The sequence below is a fragment of the Rhinopithecus bieti genome, unplaced genomic scaffold, assembly GCF_001698545.2.
Source record: "Rhinopithecus bieti isolate Rb0 unplaced genomic scaffold, ASM169854v2 scaffold_5626, whole genome shotgun sequence".
NCBI classification, from domain to species: Eukaryota; Metazoa; Chordata; class Mammalia; order Primates; family Cercopithecidae; genus Rhinopithecus; species Rhinopithecus bieti.
The window spans coordinates 8,907,786-8,927,385 of NW_016805666.1; the positions used below are offsets into that span (position 1 = coordinate 8,907,786).

Consider the following 19,600-nt stretch of genomic DNA (forward strand, 5'->3'; position numbering starts at 1 on the left):
GTGACACCCACTCACCTGGGGTCCCTCCACCAACCGGAAGGTGAGCTCCCTGCACACAGCGGGCAGGAGGACGGACTCCTCATGGGTGAGGCAAGGCCCAGAATAAAAGCTGGCTGACCTCCTGGCAAGAAGTAAGAGCCAGCTGATGCCTTTGACCGATAGCCAAGAATTTAAAAGAAGACCTTGACAAATTAAAAGACAGAATCTAATGAAGGGGACCAAAATGGGAAGTATTACTGTTCAACCAATTTGGCAACTATTTTCCTTAGCTTAGAAAGAGCTTCTGGCATTAAATTAGTAGAAAATGGTCTCTACCACGTTACTATTTTTAGCATTTCATGACAAATTTGCTCAGCTGTCCCTCTTCAGAATAAGAGAACTCAAATGCCTCAAATTCGCTCCATAGGAGCTGCCAGCAAATGGTTTTCACTGAAATCACTGGACACATGTTTATAACCTTTGTTCAGTATTTGTTCAGATGTTTCCACTCAGGCAAGTTCCTGAATGTCTGTTTTTTCCTTTGCTTTCTTCCACACAAGAACCCCCGCTCCTCCCCGCAGCTGAACGCTGGCAGTCAAAGGCAGCACCCACCACACCAGGAATCAGCGTCCTCCAAGCCTGGGGAACCATCCAGAAATGGCTATCCCAAAGATTCAAGCTCCTGCTTGTGACTGACCCTAAGGAGTGTTCAGAGACCACTGGATTCACCAGAAGCTGTGGGATTCCACCCCCACATGGTTCTCCAGTGGGGTTAAGAAAAGGGGCAAAGGCGGGCCGGGCGTCGTAGCTCACGCCTGTAATCCCAGCACTCTGGGAGGCTGAAGCAGGTAGCTCACCTGAGGTGAGGAGCTCGAGACCAGCCTGGGCAATATGGTGAAACCCCGTCTCTACTAAAAACACTAAAATTAGCCGGGCGTGGTGGTGGGCACCTGTAATCCAGCTACTCGGGAGGTTGAGGCAGGAGAATCTCTTGAACGGGGAGGTGGAGGTTGCAGTGAGCTGAGATCGCGCCACCGCACTCCTGGCTGGGTGACAGAGCGAGCTCCATCTCGGGAAAAAAAAAAAGAAAAAGGGCGAAGGCAGTGAGCCAGTTCTAGCAGACTGAGGTGACCCCTAAAATAAAGTAGTTCAAAATACAAAACAGTATTCATTTAATTCACTTGATGAATATTTATCGACTGCCTACTATGTGTCTGTATATCGTTCTAGAAACTGGGAACACAGCAGTGAATGAAACAGAGAACTTCCTGCCCCCATGGAGCTTACATGGGGCAGACAGATGATCAAAACAAACAAACAAAAAGCAAAATCCATTCCACAAGAGCAGACGATAAGAACTATGAAGAGAAAGAAAGCAGGGAAGGGCCAGTGCCCTTCATCACAGAAGATGAGCACGGTTTCACAGAGGATGGCCAGGGATGGCCTCATTGCACAAACGTCTGGAGGAGGAGATGGGACAAGCCACGCGAATGCCCCTGGGAGAGTGGCCCAGGTGGAGGGAGCAGGAAGTGGGGGTGGCCATGGCAGGGTGAGTGACAGCACAGTGCAGGCTGAAGCCAGGGCTGCTGGATCCGATGGGATCGGATCTGATGGGATCGGATGGGAGGATCTGCCACTGGGAAGAAAAGGGCCTTGCCCACAGGCTTACAGACATGTGGTGACAGAGTTATATTCTGGTCAGCTGCACCTGGTGTGGCCTTTTGGGGACACACAGAACAGGATGGGTTCCAGTTTCCCAGGACAGCCCTTCAGAAGACAGGCAGTCTTCTGAGGCAGGGTCCCCAAGTCCCATGCAAACAGGTACAGGTCAGTGGCCTGTTAGGAACCCGGCCGCACGGCAGGAGGCGGGAGGTGGGAGGCGGGCCAGTGAGCACCACTGCCTGAGCTCCACCTCCTGTCAGATCAGCAGCAGCGGCATCAGATTCTCAAAGAAACACAAACCCTACTGTGAACTCTGCATGTGAGGGATTTAGGTTGCACCCTCCTTATGAGACTCTGACTAATGCCTGATGATCTGAGGTGGAACAGTTTCATCCCAAAACCAATCCCCGCCACCCCTCGGTCCATTGAAAAACTGTCTTCTATGAAACCAGTCACTGGTGCCACAAAGGCTGAGGACTGCTGTTCCAAGGTGTTTAGGCCCGGTTCCCTTGGGGGTTGGTGTCGAGAACCCTCGGTCACCCTCTGGGCTGAGATCCTCTGAAAAAAACCACTTGTTGGTCAGTGCCGCGAGGGCACTCCACCCACGGTGTGCCACCAGACACACACCTCCTCTTCAACAACTCTGTCCCCGGGGCCCCCACCACAATTCATGATCCAGGGAAGGTCCTCCCAATGCCTCTGGGTCCAAGGCAAACCCAAAGCTATTTCAAATCTGGAAGTACAACCGAGTAAGTGAATAATTAAAATGGCACACCCAACGACATGCTCTATTGGCAGGGGGCAGGAAAGGCTGACTGATATGAGGTAGCTTTGCTTGGAAGTTGAGGCTTTCCTGCCCACACCTGCATCCCAACAGAGAGCTACACAAGTGTTATTTATTACCCTCAAGTGTTATTTATTACCTTTATCTGAGGGCAGCATTTCTTTTTTTTTTTTTTTTTTTTTTTGAGATGGAGCTTCGCTCTTGTTGCCCAGGCTGGAGTGCAATGGCACGATCTAGGCTCACCACAACCTCTGCCTCCCGGGTTCCAGCGATTCTCCTGCTTCAGCCTCCTGAGTAGCTGGGATTACAGGCGTGCACCACCATGCCCAGCTAATTTTGTATTTTTGGTAGAGACAGGGTTTCTCCATGTTGGTCAGGCTGGTCTTGAAATCCTGACCTCAAGTGATCTACCCGCCTCAGCCTCCCAAAGTGCTGGCCTCCCAAAGTGCTGGGATTACAGGCGTGAGCCACTGCGCCAGGCGAGGGCAGCATTTCTTAAAGTGAGTACTGTGGAACAACTTGCTCTCAGAATGTGAATAGGTATTCGTCAGAAAGGCATTCTGTGGTCAGTCATGTTTAAGCGATGTTGGTTACACAAAGCTAAATGTTTTTTACTGCAGTACTTATCAGAGCTTTTGGTTTGCTGACATGTACTTGACCCAGAGGAAAAGTAACTAATACTATCTAACACTTACCAAGCATCTCTCAGTACCAGGCCCTGGGATTTTTCACACAGTATCTCGGTCAGTCCTCCTCACAACCCCAGTGAGTCCTACAGGTCATTATCCCCATTTTACAAAGAATGCCTGTCAGAGAAGGCAGGGTTTTCACTCGAGATCTGTGTTAGGAGTCACGGGGGGTTTAGGCAATACCAGATGTTATTTTGGTTTCTGAAACCAAAACATTAGGAGCCATCGCAGGTGGGAGATTCAAAAGCCACTTTGTCCCCTGCGTCACTGGGGTGGAACACAGAACTCTCTGGTAAACCAGGTTAGAGAATGTGGCTTAGGCTCAAAGTCTGAGCAAGACCTTAGTCTCCTCCAGCCCGGATTGCATAAGGGGTAGAGAAGAGAGCAGAAAGCTCTGCTCTGCAGAGGCCAGCCCTGTTACAGTTCACTTCTCCTGACTCAGGGCTAAGAAGAAAACTCCAGAAAGAAGGAAAGCCCCCTACGTGCATGGGACCACGCTCACTAATAAAGAGGGTCCTGGAGTCACATTCTATTCCACACTCCTATAGGGTAGAATCAGGGAGGGAGGAGGCTCTCCCTCTCCCCTACATCAGCCAGCCAGGACACTAAAGGGCAGAGTGAGAACTCACTCCCAGGCCTGCCGACCCCACCCACGTCCACACTAAACCAGCCCCCACCCCGTCAATCTTCAGACCACTCCTTTCTGAAGCAAGCAGGGGCCACAGGGCTAACTATGGCAACCAGCATGTGCCATCAGCCCCTTTCACAGCCAGGATCTCAGACGCTGGAAAACCGTCTAAACACGGCATTCACAATTGTAGGGAGCCCTTGTGTCTGCTTTCTCCTGGTACTGAGGCTGATGGGGGTAGGGGCAGAGAAGAGGCTGCCCTGGAATCTCCAATCCTTATCTACCGCACCCCAGGTGCCAGAAGGCACGCACATCCCCCTGCAGGAAGCCTCCCCTTAGAAACACGTCTACCTCATGACGGTTAAACATTGATTACTGAACAGTTTCCTGATTCAGTTTAAACTGAACAAAGTTACGAAGTTCTATAAACCAGCCTTAAAAGCCTCTGTTTTATGAAACTGATCTAAAAGAACAGTAGAGAATACTAAGACCTCTCATGGCAGTGAAAAGAAATACAAAAAGTACAGAAGAAATGAAAACTCAGTATGGCTTTTACTACATTTGTCAAATTTTACTTAAGAAGATGGTATTTTAAAGGCTTTCTGCAAAGAGGACACACACACTGACCTCAGTGTTTCACAGCAAGCAGGCAGGAAGGAAGGAAAGAAGGAAGGAGGAAGGGAGTGAGGGAGGGAAGGAGCTGCCGGTCTAGAATTTCCCATGTGGATTTTGCCCCAAGCCTGCAGACATTCTGGCCCTGCCTCAATTCCTTCTCATGCAGGCCTGTGAACCTAGGCTAAGAAACATCCAGTGTCAATTACCCGAATCTTACATCAGCCTCTGCCACCCAGCAACACTGACCCAAAGTGGACCCACGAATGTCCTTGAAAGAGTCCAGCCATCTGCCTGCAGCCTCAAGACAGTAAGGCCCCCATGACAGACACTGAAATAAGGACTCTCGACGGGGTAACACCCAGGATGCCAGGAGAGCTGGCTGGGGCCACCCCAATTTGTTGCCAGCTGGCTTTGCTGTTCTTTTCTACAATGGCAAGCGTCATACTAGGCTTCAACAGAGGCGGGCAGAGGAGGCTCGGGCCCAAATCCTATCTTTTGAGGGATTTTATAACAGCTTGCATTTGTCTGGTCTTTTTATCCACTCCCATACATCTCTCCGTAGGAAACATGAGCAGGCTGGGGCTGATGGTGGTAATAATCACAAGCTAGATGTCATGGAGATTTCAGAAACTCTGATGCTGGGAGCTGGGGTGAAGGGCAGGGTTGGGGAGATATGAAGCAGTTTTAGCAGCATTACTTTTTTTTTTTTTTTTTTTTAGACAGAGTCTCACTCTATTACTCTGTTGCCCCGGCTGGAGTACAGTGGTACGATCTAGGCTCAACGCAACCTCTGCCTCCCATGTTCAAGTGATTCTCATTCCTCAGCCTCCTGCGTAGCTGGGATTACAGGCATGTGCCATCACGCCTAATTTTTTTTTAATTTGGTAGAGATGGGGTTTCACCACGTTGTCCAGGCTGGTCTTGAACTCCTGACCTCAAGTGATCCACCCACCCCAGCCTCCCAAAGTGCTGGGATTACAGGCGTGAGCCAGCAGCATTACTTTATTTCTAGCTCACATGAACCTGAAAGGAAGGCAGGTCAGAGTTGGCAATTATCACATAAGGAGCAAGAGGTGACGTGTCTTGCAGAGAATTTGCTTACCCCCATCAGAAGCTCTTCCCAAAAGGCAAAAGTGGGTGGTCTAAGAGTCTTTGAATAACTCTAGCCCCACACTCTTTGGTGCTGTTTGGAGGCAGGACTCACATCACCTCTGAAACAGCTAACAACAATGACTGCGTACTTACAATGTGCCAAGCACAGTGCTAAGTACCATCTTAATTTTCTCAAGTCAGAACTGTGCTATCACCACTTGAAAGATGAGGAGACTGCAGTCCAGAGAGGAGCCAAGCTAACAATCGGGGAACCTAAGTTCTGTGCACTGTTCCAAGCCGGTGACACAAACTAACTTGTTCCATTCTCATAACAACCCCATGACACATGAAGAGTTCTTATCTCCATTTTACCAATGGGAAAACCAAGAACTTGAGAAGTTCAGTAACTTGGCCACAGTCTCATAGCTACTCAGTGATGGGGCTGCCATGAATCCAGGCACACTGGTTCCAGGGCCCACGTCTTTTTTTTTTTTTTTTTTTAATTTTTGAGATGGGGTCTTGCTCTATCTCCCAAGCTGCAGGGCAGTGGTGTGATCTCGGCTCACTGCAACCTCTGCCTCCTGGGTTCAAGTGATTTTCCCACCTCAGCCTCCTGAGTAGCTGGGACTACAGGCGCCCGCCACCACACTTGGCTAATTTTTTTGTATTTTTAGTAGAGACGGGGTTTCACCATGTTGGTCAGGCTGGTATCAAACTCCTGACCTCAGACGATCCACCCACCTCTGCCTCCCAAAGTGCTGGGATTACAGGCGTGCACCACTGCGCCTGGCTGGGACCATGCTCTTAACCACGACACCACAGGGTCTCTTTTAAGTAACCTCCCAAGATCACAAAGCCTTGACCTTGAGAGTCACAGTGTTGCAATTTGCACCCAGCTCTGTCCGGTCCTGAGCCTGGACTCCTACTCTCTCTAATACACCAATCCCCCTTTCGGCCTGCTCAGACCTGCCTGCCTCAGTGCTCCCTACACTGGACATCAAGAGACATCAGACGCAGCCACGCACAGCCCCATGCGGTACAATGAATGGAGCCTATCGCATGGAATGGTGAAGTGGTCCTTCAAAACTTCTGGGCTCCCACAGCCCATGGCCAGTGGCACTTGTCAGGAGGCAGACACTACCAGCAGGATGTGTGTGATGGGGCCCAAGCAAGGGACACGTGACCTTTGAAAAGTGACTATCCATATTCTTTAAGCATGGGCTACATAGTGAGACTTCCTTCCAAAGAATACAGTATGGCGAGGGGGAAAGAAGAATTTAGAGCGAAGAAACCTGACAAACACTTCCGCCCAGTGATCAAGGTCAACAGCAACAGTGATAAACCACGTACCCTGGATAGGATGTGGTGTGTCACTGATGCGGTGTGAAGCAAACAGCTCTCCTGCTCTGCGGCATTCCTCCCATAACCTCCCAAAAACCCACAACCTCGGTCTAATGATGAGAAAAACATCAGATAAATCCTAATTCGGGAACCCTCTACAAAACAGCTGACTGGTATTTCTCAAAACTGTCAAGGTCATCAAAAACAAGGCAAGTTGGAGAAAATTTCACAGCCACCTCCTCCAGGAAGCCTTCCTTCTTCCTGCAGATGCCTGTGACCTGTCCTCTTCCGAAGCCCTCAGCATTGGGTGGCTCTTCATGTTGTTTGCCCTCACTGCTGGACCATGCCACCTGCCCCACTGACATGAGCCCATGAAGCAGCAGCACAGCAAACATCTCTGAGACACCGAGGGTGGCCAGCACCACGTCTTGCAAACAGCAGTGCTTGGTATAGGCTAGGTATCGACAAAGGATTGACCGCAGGACAGCAGAGCCTTCCAGGGGTGTATGGGCGACGACAGGAGAGTCTCCTGGGGGCCTCTGGCCAGTCTAGAGCCCTGCCGCTTGTCTGGAGGCCTGCCTGCCCTGCTCAGGGAAAACCCACACAACCACACAGCACACACCGTAGCAGAGCCCACGCTGCTGTGCTGGAGCCGACAGCGCCTCAGGCCGTGTGACCCAGGAGCGGGAAGCTGGCAGTCCTGGAGGAGTTGCCCTTGGCTCCCTCCAGCTCCAGTGCGGCAAAAGATGTTTTCTTTTCCATTGCGTAAGATGCTTCCAGTGGCGACAAACCCAACACCACAGACAAATGGAAATAAAAGCTCTGTGGATGTGGGTGAAGAGCAGGGTGGCTGTGTCTGCGGAGGGCACAAAGGCAGGCACGTGTGAGCAGCGAGACCGGCCACATGTGAACCCCCAACAAGCAGTGAAGAGAAAAACAAGCTCTGATCAACATCAGAGCCAGCATGTCCCGCCTGGCAGGGCCCCTTCGTTCTTCCTGAGGCCCTTGCTCAGATGTGGTTCTGCGCACTGCTGCTCTAACGGGGCCATCAGGGCAAAACTCATGGGTTTGACCAGCCCAACCCTATCACAGCCATGTCCCCTCTGCAGGGCTGTGACATGGGGCCCAGAAGACAGGCAAGGATGCCAAGTCCTGTAAGCTTCACAGGGCTGGGCATGTGTAAGAGGCTGGGGGTCCAGGTCTGGACATCAGAATGGGCATAAGCTCCGGACTGAGAACTCCAAGGGGCAGGGAGGACACAGATCGCTGGAGAACTTGGAGAACTGGCCTGACCTGTCAGCTCCTCCCTTTCCTTTCCTGTCCAGTGGAGACAGCCACTGTCTTGAAGCTTTTAAGTGGCTGTGTGAAGTGGTCCACGTGAGACGTCAGACACTAACAGGCTTAGAACTGTACAGACACTAATAGGCTGGAAAACTGCACAGAACCTCACCTGTGTGAGTTGACAACCCTGGGCAGCTGGGGGTTGACACACCCTGGCCTTGTAAGGGTCACCTCTGGCTCACTAATTCTACCTTGGGAGCTATCATAGGAAAGAATCCTAATTAGAGAAAATAATCTGTATGCATGTGGATATCTGTCGTATAATTTATGATATTAGAAAAAATAGAAAGCATCTAGCTAGCTGAGAACAGGGAAATGAGAAAGTGAACTGAGGTTCATCTACTCAATAAAACCATTCGAAAAATTTTCAAAGACTGTCATTACACAGAAAATGGGGACGTGAGCCATTAACTGAAAAAATCATGACACAGCTTCATTTGTATAATTTCTTTCATGCTGGGGGGTGGAAATGAAGATTCAATTTCAAATCTTGATCTATAAAAAAGACTCAGAATGATTTGAATATACAGTGTAACTCCTACTTTGCCTAAATTTTTTAAAAGCTACATGTTGGGAATATAATGAAGATAAAGAATTAATAACGATAGACAGGTATGGTGGCTCAAGCCTGTAATCCCAGCACTTTGGGAGGCCAAAGCGGGCAGATCATTTGAGGTCAGGAGTTCGAAACCAGCCTGGCCAATATGGTGAAACCCCATATCTACTAAAAATACAAAAAAAAATTAGCCAGGCATGGTGGCGGGCGCCTGTAATCTCATCTACTCAGGAGGCTGAGGCAGGAGAATCATTTGAATCCAGGAAGTGGAGGTTGCAGTGAGCCGAGATCGTGCCACTGCACTCCAGCCTGGGCGACAGAGGGAGACTTTGTCTAAAAAAAACAACAAAAAAAAAGTAAGCATACTTTAAAAGCAGTTTAGATACAGAAGGATGACCCTCCTGCTATAGAAGGGAAAGCGAGAGGACACAGATCAAGAATCTTGATTTCCAGGGCAAACACTAGACAGGACCTCCAGGAGGAACTCAGAGGAGCCCAGGTTTTCCTGACCCACCCCTCCTGGGTGAGACCAAGGGTTCAGGCTCCACCCATACTCCATTCTCATTTTGCTGGAGAAAAATAAACGCTATGAAATGGAATAGCCTAAGTAGCAAGAATGCAGCAATTACGCCACCACAAAACCATCAACCAAAGCACAAAACAACACTCATTTCTATGATTAAAAAACAATGGATGCAAAAAAGGCAGCAGTTAAGAATCATGACAAACTCAAGACAGCACGAATGATGTCTGGAAACAAAGTGTCCTTCCAAAAATAGCAGGAATTCCAAATGATCTGGGCAGGAGCTCCCCAGGGCTGCCAAGTGTGCCAGGCCAGACTTCCCGGCAGGACACGCCCCAGACACCACAGGAAACTCAAGGACCGCTCATTTCATTTTATGACTATCAAATTTTAGTAACTCCTAATAACTCTTTTCTTAGGAAGAGGCTTTGGGGCACACATAAAAATGAATTGCTGCTGGACACGGTGGCTCACGCCTGTCATCCCAGCACTTTGGGAGGCTGAGGTGGGTGGAGGTCGGGAGTTTGAGACCAGCCTGACCAACATGGAGAAATCCCCGTCTCTACTAAAAATATAAAATTAGCCGGGTGTGGTGGCGCATGCCTGTAATCCCAGCTACTCAGGAGGCTGAGGCAGGAGACTTGCTTGAACACGGGAGGCAGAGGTTGCAGTGAGCCAAGATCACACCACTGCACTCCAACCTGGGCAACGAGAGCGAAACTCTGCCAAAAAAAAAAAAAGAATTGCTTGGAAGCACATTATCACTCCCCTAAAGAACCCCAGAAAAGACAGGGTGTTTGGTCGGCTGGAGGCACATCTAAAATAACTCCTTCCCCAACTCCTGATGCACGCCCCTCGCAGGGCGGGGCCCACACCTGGAGGGACACCTGGAGGGACAGCGATGGAGGGACACCTGGAAGGACACCTGGAGGGACACCGATGATGCGTCCATTTACTGCATTGACTGCAAAGCTCTGGCCAAAGGCTTTTCTCTGCAGACACCACCACCCCCCTGAGCTGTGCCAGGCTCTTGGACAGGGCTAAGTCAGAGAGGGCCAGAGCACCTTCCTGGCATAATTCTCACGCTCTCCCAGAACAGCCTGAGAGTCCCTAACTCTTGTTATCGGTCCCTGCACAATTCATTGCCGGGCTGTCCTAGAGCTGGAGGAAGAAGAATTTTCTCTTCCCTGACAAACCACAAGGAGCTGTATTTCACCTCCCTCTGGGTACTCCAAAGCATAACCCCGCCTACGTGATGGGCAGGGACCTAACAGCTGACAGAGGGAAAGAGGCAGGAGGGAGGGAGGTGAAGGGAGGGCAGGGATGCCTCCCCCTGGCTCCCTAGGACTACAGAAACCCCTAGGTGGGGATTCCTACAAGTCCTGGGCTCTTCAGAATGCAAGTTGAAATAGCTCACTGCTGCGGCCCCTCATTTTACAGTCGGGGAAACTGGTGAGGCCAAGAGAGACAGAGTGGCTCAGCCCTAGGCACGTAGGTGGCTAATGACGGAGCTGTGAGCAACACCTCCACCGGTCTGCCTGCTAGAATCTAGAACAGAACCACGTCCTTCTCAAGCCTGAGCCACCCACAGCTCCTGCACTGGGCTGTCCAGAGAGGTCACGTGCAGGGCACCTGATGGGGTAGAAGTAACTATGTGGAGAAGCAGGTTCCAATCCTGGCTCTGCCACTTAAAAGGCTATATAACCCTGGGCAGGTCTTGCAACTCCTCAGCCTTACCTGTAACCCCACAGGACGGGTAGAAGGGTTGGGTGGAGCTGATGGAGCTGAACCTGGGTCACTGCAAAGGATCACCAATGCTAGTTCTTTGCCCTAGGCCCTGTTGGTGAGCTCGTCTCTTCTGTTCTTCAGACTCCTGCCCAGTGGAGCCCCCTGAGCCCTTGCCTCACAACAAAGCGGACACTCAGAGGCCTCCAGGGTGCTGGAACTTGCCTGCAAAGTCCCAGCCAGAATGCATGGGCTTGTTTTTCTCTGTGCCAGGACAACCTCCCAACAGGAATGGAGCTTCAACTCTCAACTCCTGAGTCCCTGGTTCACCAGGCACCTTCTTTTTCACTTCTGGTCTGCTGGAGGAGCAGGCCTCCACCATATGGCCCACTGTCCCCTGGGCTACCAGGACCTGCACGGTCTGGAAACTGCTGGAAAACTCGACCAGCCACAGTTCAGATAACTGCTACCCCAAGGCCCCAAACACCCCTTCTCACCATTAAGAGGCTCAGGACATGGCTCACCATGGCCAGAAACTGGTTGATATGGTTTGGCTGTGTCCCACCCAAATCTCACCTTGAATTGTAGTTCCCATAATCCCCACATGTGGTGGGGGGGGGGGGGACCTGGTAGGAGGTAATTTAATCATGGGAGGGCAGTTATCCTCATGCTCTTCTCATGCTAGTGAGTTCTCATGAGACCCAACGGTTTTATAATGGGCTTTTCCCCTTTTTGCTTGGCACTTCTCCTTGCTGCCGCTATGTGAAGAAGGACATGTTTGTAAGTTTCCTGAGGCCTCCCCAGCCATGCTGAACTGTGAGTCTATTAAACCTCTTTCCTTTATAAATCACCCAGTCTCAGGTATGTCTTCATGAACAGCATGAGAACAGATTAACACACTGGTCAATATCTAGGGCTCCAGAACCCATCAAGGATCGCTGTAGGGAGATCCCAGAAACCAGAGACATTCCAGGAGTTAGACCCTCCAAGGCTTCTAGTCCAAGCATGACCAGACCTGCCAGAAATTCCACAGAAGCTGGACCTATCACACACGGGATGATGCATCTCTCTTTCCTGGAGACAGACGCCCAGAAAATCCTTTTAATTGCGCATCAGAGTTTCTTCAGAAGTCCTACATGGTCATAATTTGCACCTCTCACATCTAGATTTGCTATTTTAAAATCAGGTAAGTACAGATTCAAACTAGACAGAACAAGATCATAAATTGGGATGGAGGATCATCTAAACCAACCTACCATTTTTCAGATGAGCACACACAGTATGGGGGTTGAGCAGTGGGGAAGGAAGGGGGCGAGTGCAAGGGGCAGAGTCCAGGCCAGAGCCCAGAGACCCCCCTGTGTCCTCATAAATGGACCCTGGGAGCTAGGCAACCAAGGCCCTGCCCTTGATTCTTGGTGTAGGAAGCTCGGTGATACAAAGGGCTTGGTTTGGCTGCCTCGTCCACTCTCCCATGTTCAGTGGAGCTCTTCTCTCTGATACAGGGCCTGGGCAGTGTTGGAACCAGGGAAATGGATGCAAAAGTCAGACACCCAGGGGCTGTTGCTCCTGGAAGCCCAGGTTACCTTTGGGCATGATCTGATGCATGGCGACCGAGAGGAAGAAGATGGAGTCACTGTAGTAGGTTCCCGAGCCAGCACTGAAGTGCTTCTGCATGGCCTCCACGATGGGGAAGAGCTTATCCGTCAGCACAGCAACGTCGTGGAAGATGACCTGCAGCAGATGCAAAAAAAACCAAGGCTCAGCAAACCAGTTCTCACTGCAAGCTCAACACCCAACACACACCTGGGCCCACAGAGGCAGAGGCAGACAGTGCCTCTCCAGGGTCCACAGCAGGGGATGGGGCTGGGGGTAGCAACGGAGAGTTAAGGAAACGAGAAATAACCAGGAGTCAGAACTGTGGCCTCACTAAGGAGGTGGAGAGTCTGTGTGAGGGGTGGCATGCAGGCATGCATGTATGGGCTGTGCAGTGGAAGAGAACTGGGAGGACAGGAAATGGAAACAGCCCCTAGTCTGCCTCCTGCTTTTGAACTTGAAGCTGGGCCACCCTGAAGGTAGCTCTGTGCCCAGCGACTGGAAACCACGTGAGAGTGTGTGATCCTTATCACACTGCATGGCTAACACTGCTCCAGACATCGCCACCTCCTCATGGCCACTACGTCTGTTCCATAGGCCAGTCCGATGCTCCAGCTCTACCTCCCTCATCCAACAGTGTGAACAAGGAGAGGGTCTGGCCACTGGAAAATGGAACCTGGAAACTGCTCAGTGCTGCAGTAAACTCACACTCAACCAGCATTTCTTGAGTATCACTGACACTTTGGAGGCACTGTAAGAAGAATAAGGAATAACCAGGTACACTTTCCCCAAAGCATTTAGAAGTCTAGAGGTATCATCAGCTATGGCAGAGCTTTGCAATTTATGAAACACTCACATACCCACAACTGATCCCCATGACAACCCAGGGCTTGTGAGGCAGACATCACTATTATAGCCTCCAAATGACAAATAAGGACGCAGACACTGACAGGTTACACTTGCACCAAGTCACACAGATAATAAATGCAGAGTCAGAACTTGACCCTGGCCTCCAGATTCTCAGCCCCACACTCTTTCCACCATAAACGCATCGTCATTCCTTAACAGCAACCAACAAAAGATGAAGACATCAGCTCAACCTGCGATCAGAGCAGACAAGAGTACTAATGGGATCCTGAGCTGGATTTCCTTGTCTAACACTATCCAGAAGATGAGAAGTTACGGCCCATACGTAGCCCCAGCTTCACACGTGATACCCGATGACCATGCACTCATCCCACACGTCTTGCAAGTTTTTCCTGTTGCTCCACGTGCCCCCACAGGATCTAGATCATTCTATGACACACAGGAGGCACTCAAGCCAGAAGGCTGGGTGTTCCTCCACCTTCTTCCTCAGTGGCCCTAAGAGTTCTGCAAGCGCCACCTCCGGCCACCATCTTCTCTGGTAGGTGACAGGAAAAACCTGCCACACTGCTTTCTAGCTGCTCAATCACCACCTCATCAACTCCCAAGAGCCCCACCTGAACGGGCGCCAGAAGCAAAAGGCAAAGTCACATGAACCCCTGCCTGCCCTGTTTACACTGTCACTTGCCCTGCCAGCAGAACACACAGCTGCGAGTGGTGCCCATGAAGCTCTCCAATAGGTGGGCTCCCCTCCATCACTCACCTTTGCGCTTTCCCTCCACCTGCCCTTCCAGTCTCACAGGGCTGCCTGCACTACCTGCACTTCCAGAGCCACTGGTTGCCGCGGCCCTGTAAACCATCCTGCCAGCTCTTCCCTACTGTTGCTTCTGCTTTTGGCCTATATTCCCGCCCCCCCATTTTTTTTTTTGAGATGGAGTCTCCCTCTGTCACCCAGGCTGGAGTGCAGTGGTGCAATCTCGGCTCACTGCAACCACCTCCCGGGTTCAAGCGATTCTCCTGCCTCAGCCTCCCGAGTAGCTGGGACTATAGATGCGTGCCACTACCCCCGGCTAATTTTTTGTATTTTTAGTAGAGACAGTGTTTCACCGTGTTAGCCAGGATGGTCTCGATCTCCTGACCTCACGATGCACCCGCCTCGGTCTCCCAAAGTGCTGGGATTACAGGCGTGAGCCACCACACCCCGCCTATTTCCCTTATGTCTTATATGTGTATCTCTTTTTTTCTTTTTTGGAGACAGAGTTTCGCTCTTGTTGCACAGGCTGGAGTGCAGTGGCACAGTCTTGGCTCACTGCAATCTCTGCTTCCCAGGTTCAAGTGATTCTCCTGCCTCAGCCTCCCAAGTAGCTGGGATTACAGGCGCCCACCACCACAACTGGCTAATTTTTGTGTTTTTAGTAGAGATGGGGTTTCACCATGTTGACCAGGCTGGTCTCGAACTCCTGACCTCAGATGATCCACCCACCTCAGCCTCCCAAAGTGCTGGGGTAACAGACATGAGCCACGGCGCCTGGCCTGTATCTCTTATACATAGCTTATTTCTCTTATATTTCTTTTTAACATACATTTTTCTTAGTTCACCTTTCCTTTTATTCCTGGGTCTCTTTTAACTAAACTTAGAAAACTTTGTTACTATTTTTTTATTTTAATTTTGTGGATACAGAGTATGTGTATATATTTATGGAGTATATGAGATATTTTCATACAAACATACAACGCATAATAATCACATCAAGGTAAGTGAGGTATCCATCACCTCAAGCATTTATCCTTTGTGTTACAAACAATCCAATTATTTTAGTTATTTGAAAATGTATAAACTATTTTTTACTGTAGTCATTCTATTGTGCTAGCAAATACTAGGTCTTACTCATTCTTTTCACATATTTTTTGTATCCATTAACCATCTCCTCCTCCCCCAACTCACTCCACTACTCTTCCCGGCCTCTGACAACCATCATTCTAATCTCTTATCTCCATGAGTTTAACTGTTTTAATTTTTACCTCCCACAAATAAGAATACACAAAGTTTGTCTTTCTGTGCCTGGCTTATGCCACTTAACAAAATGACCTCTGGTTCTATCACTGTTGTTGCAAATGACAGGATCTCATTCTTATTTATGGCTGAATAGTACTCCACTGTGTATATGTACTGTTTTCTTTTTCCATTCATCAGCTGATGGAACCTTAGGCTGCTCCCAAATCCCAGCTCTTGTGAACAGTGCTGCAATAAACATGGGGGTGCAGGTATCTCTTCAATATATTGACTTCCTTCCTTTTGGGTATAGATCTAGCAGTGGGATTCCTGGATCATATGGTAGCTCCATTTTCAGTTTTTTGAGGAATCGCCAATCTATTCTCCACAGTGATTGTACTAACTTACATTCCCACTAACAGTATATGAAGATTCCCTTTTCTCTACATCCTCACCCAGCATTTTTTTATTGTCTGTCTTTTGGATAAAAACCACTTTAACTAGAGTGAGATGATATCTCATTGCAGGTTTGGTTTGCATTTTTCTCATGATCAATGATGCTGAGCACCTTTTCATATACCTGTTTGCCATTTGTATGTCTTCTCTGGAGAAACATGTATTCAGATATATTGCCCAATTTTTAATTAGATTAAATTAGTTAAATTTTTTTCCTACAGGGTTGTTTGAGGCCCTTATATATTCTGGTTATTAATCCCTTGTCAGGTAGACAGTTTGCAAGTATTTTCTCCCATTTTCTGGGCTCTCTCTTCACTTTGCTGGTTGTTTCCTTCACTGTGCAGAAGCTTCTCAACTGGATGTGATCCCATTTGTCCATTTTTACTTTGATTGCCTATGCCTGTGGTGTATTACGCAAGAAATCTTTGCCAAGTCCAATGTCCTGGAGAGTTTCCCCCAATGTTTTCTTTTGGTAGTTTCATAATTTGAGGTCTTAGATTTAAGTCTTTAATCCACTTTGATGTGATTTTTTTATATGGCAAGAGAGAGAGGGCTAGATGCATTCTTCTGCATAAGGTTATCCAGTTTTCCCAGCTCCATGTATTAAACAGATGGTCTTTTCCCCAGTGTATGTTCTTGGAACCGTTGTCAAATATGAGTTCATTGTAGATGTATGGATTTGTTCCTGGGTTCTCTATCCTGTTGCATTGGTCTGCATGTCTGTTTTTATGCCACAACCATGCTGTTTTGGTTACTATAACTCTGTAGTACAATTTGAAGTCATGTCATGTAATTCCGCCAGTTTTGTTCTTTCTGCTCAAGATAGCTTTGGCTATTCTAGGTCTCTTGTGGTTCCATATAAATTTCAGGATTTTTTTCCTATTTCTGTGAAGAATGTCATTGGTATTTTGATTGGGATTGCATTGAATCTGTAGATTGCTTTGGGTAGTATGTACAGTTTAACAATATCAGTTCTTCCAATCCATGAATATGGCATATCTTTCCATTTCTTGGTGTCCTCTTCAGTTTCTTCCATCAGTGTTTTATTGTTTTCATCCTAGAGAGCTTTCACTTGTTTGGTTAATTCCTAGGTATTTTATTTTACTTGTAGCAATTATAAATGGAATTACTTTCTTGATTTCTTTTTCAGACTGTTCGCTGTTGGCATATAGAAATGCTAATGATTTTTGTATGTTGAATTTCTATCCTGCAACTTTACTAAATGTATTGATTAGTTCTAATAGTTTCTTGGTGGAGTCTTTAGTTTTTTCCAAATATAAGGTCATATCATCTGCAAACAAGGACAATTTGACTTCTCCCTTTCCCATGTGGACACCCTTTATGTTGTTGTCTTGTCTGATTGCTCTAGCTAGGATTTCCAGTACTATGTTGCTACTCAGCATAGTGGGCACCCTTGTTATTTCAGATCTTAGAGGAAAGGCTTTCAGTTTTCCCCATTCAGTATGATATTCGCTGTGGGTCTGCTGCATATGGCTTTTATTATATTGAGGTATGTTCCCTCTATACTCAGTTTTTTGAGGATTTTTATCATTAAGGGATGTTGAATTTTATCGAATGCTTTATCAGCATCAACTGAAATGATCATATGGTTTTTCCCTTCATTTAGTTGCTATGATGTATTACACTGATCGGTTTGTGTATGTTGAACCATTCTTGTATCCCTGGGATAAATTCCACTTGGTCATGATGAATAATTTTTTTAAAATGTACTGCTGACTTTGGTTTGTTAGCATTTTGTTGAGAATGTTTGCATCAGTGTTCATCAGGGATACTAGCCTGTAGTTTTCTTTTACTGATGTGTCTGTCTGGTTTTGGGTATCAGGGTAATTCTGGCCTCATAAAATAAGTTTGGAAGTATCCCCTCCTCCTCTATTTTTCAGAATAGTTTGAGTAGGGTTGGTATTATATCTTCTTTAAATGGTAGAACTCAGCAGTGAAGCCATTGCGTCCTTGACTTTTCTTTGCTGGGAGACTTTTTATTATGGCTTTGATCTCGTTATTTGTTATTGGTCTACTTGGGTTTTGGATTTCTTCATGATTCTATCTTAGTAGGTTGTATATGTCTAGAAACTTACCCATTTCTTCTAGGTTTTCCAATTTATCGGTATATAGTTGTTCACAGTAGCCACTAATGATCCTTTGAATATCTGCAGCATCGATTGCAGTATCTCCATTTTCATCTCTGATTTTATTGATTTGGGCCTTCTCTCTTTTTGTTCTTAGTCTGGCTAAAAGTTTGCCAATTTTGTTTATCTTTTCAAAATACCAAAAAAACAACTTTTCATTTCATTGATCTTTTGTATTGTTTTGTTTCAATTTCATGTATTTCTGCTCTAATTTTTATTATTTATTTTCTTCTACTAACTTTGGGTTTGGTTTGCTGTTGCTTTTCTAGTTCTAAGACGCATCATTAGGTGGTTTATTTGAACTTTTTCTTCTTTTTCGATGTAGGCATTTATAGCCATAAACTTCTCTTAGGACTGTTTTGCTGTATTTCATAGGTTTTCGTATGTCGTGTTTCTATTATCATTTGTTTCAAGAAATTTTTCAATTTCTTTCTTAATCTCTTCATTGACCCACTGGTCATTCAGAGGCATATTGTTCAGTTTCCATGTGTTTGTACAGTTTCCAAAATTCCTCGTTATTAATTTCTAGTTTTATTCCATTGTAGTCAGAGAAGACACTTGACATTATTTCAGTTTCTTGGAATGTTTTAAGACTTGTTTTGCAACCTAGCATATGGTCTATCCTTGAGAATGATTCATGTGCTGAGCAGAAGAATGTGTATTCTGTAACTATGGAATGAAACGTTCTGTAAGTATCTATTAAGTCCATTTCGTCTATGGTACAGATCAAGTCTGATGTTTCCTTGTTGATTTTCTGTCTGGATGATCTGTCCAATGCTGAAAGTGGGGTGTTGAGGTCTCCAGCTATCGTTGTATTGGGGTCCACCTCCATCTCTCACTCTTGATAATATTTGCTTTACATATCTGAGTGCACCAATGTTGGATGCATATATAACTACTTTATCCTTTTGCTAAATTGACCCCTTATCATTATACAATAAACTTCTTTGTCTCTTTTTAAATTTTTTTCTTGAAATCGATTTATCTGATATAAACATAGCTACTTCTGCTCCTTTTTGGTTTCCATTGGCATGAAATATCTTTCGCCATCCCTTTATTTTCAGTCTATATGTGTTTTTATAAATGAAGTGTGTTTCTTGTAGGCAACAGATGATTGGGTCTTAAAAAAAAACTATTCATTCCCTCTTTTTCTTTTGATTGGAGAGTTTAGTCCATTTACATTCAATGTTATTATTGATTAAGTAAGGACTTACTCCCGCCATTTTGTTATCTGTTTTCTGGCTGTTTTCTGGTCTTCTCTTCCTTCTTTCCTTCCTTCCTGTCTTCCTTTTAGTAAAGGTGTTTTTCTCTGGTGTCATGTTTTATTTTCATGCTTTTACTTTTCATATCCATTGTATGTTTTAGACTTGAGGTTGCCATGAGATTTGCAAATAATATTTTATAACACATCATTTTAAACTGATGACAAATTAACACTGATGATATAAACAAACATACTAAAAAACAAGCAAAAAGAAAACTAAAAAAAACTCTATACTTTAACTTCATCTCCCCACTTTTAACTTTTTGTTGTTTCTATTTACATCTTGCTGTACTGTCTATGTCTTGAAAAGTTATTATTTTTGATTTGTCTTTTCATCTTTGTACTTAA

At 46.9% G+C, this 19,600-nt stretch overlaps 1 protein-coding gene across 3 annotated transcripts in view; it reads right to left on the bottom strand.

The window, feature by feature from the left end:
* Positions 1–19,600, bottom strand: part of XXYLT1 (xyloside xylosyltransferase 1) — a 198,459-nt gene that overhangs the window by 140,804 nt on the left and 38,055 nt on the right. For all 3 annotated transcript variants that reach the window (XM_017873480.1, XM_017873481.1, XM_017873482.1), the window contains one exon: positions 12,519–12,666. In XM_017873480.1, the coding sequence (XP_017728969.1) occupies positions 12,519–12,666 (148 nt within the window). The remainder of the gene's footprint in view (positions 1–12,518; positions 12,667–19,600) is intronic.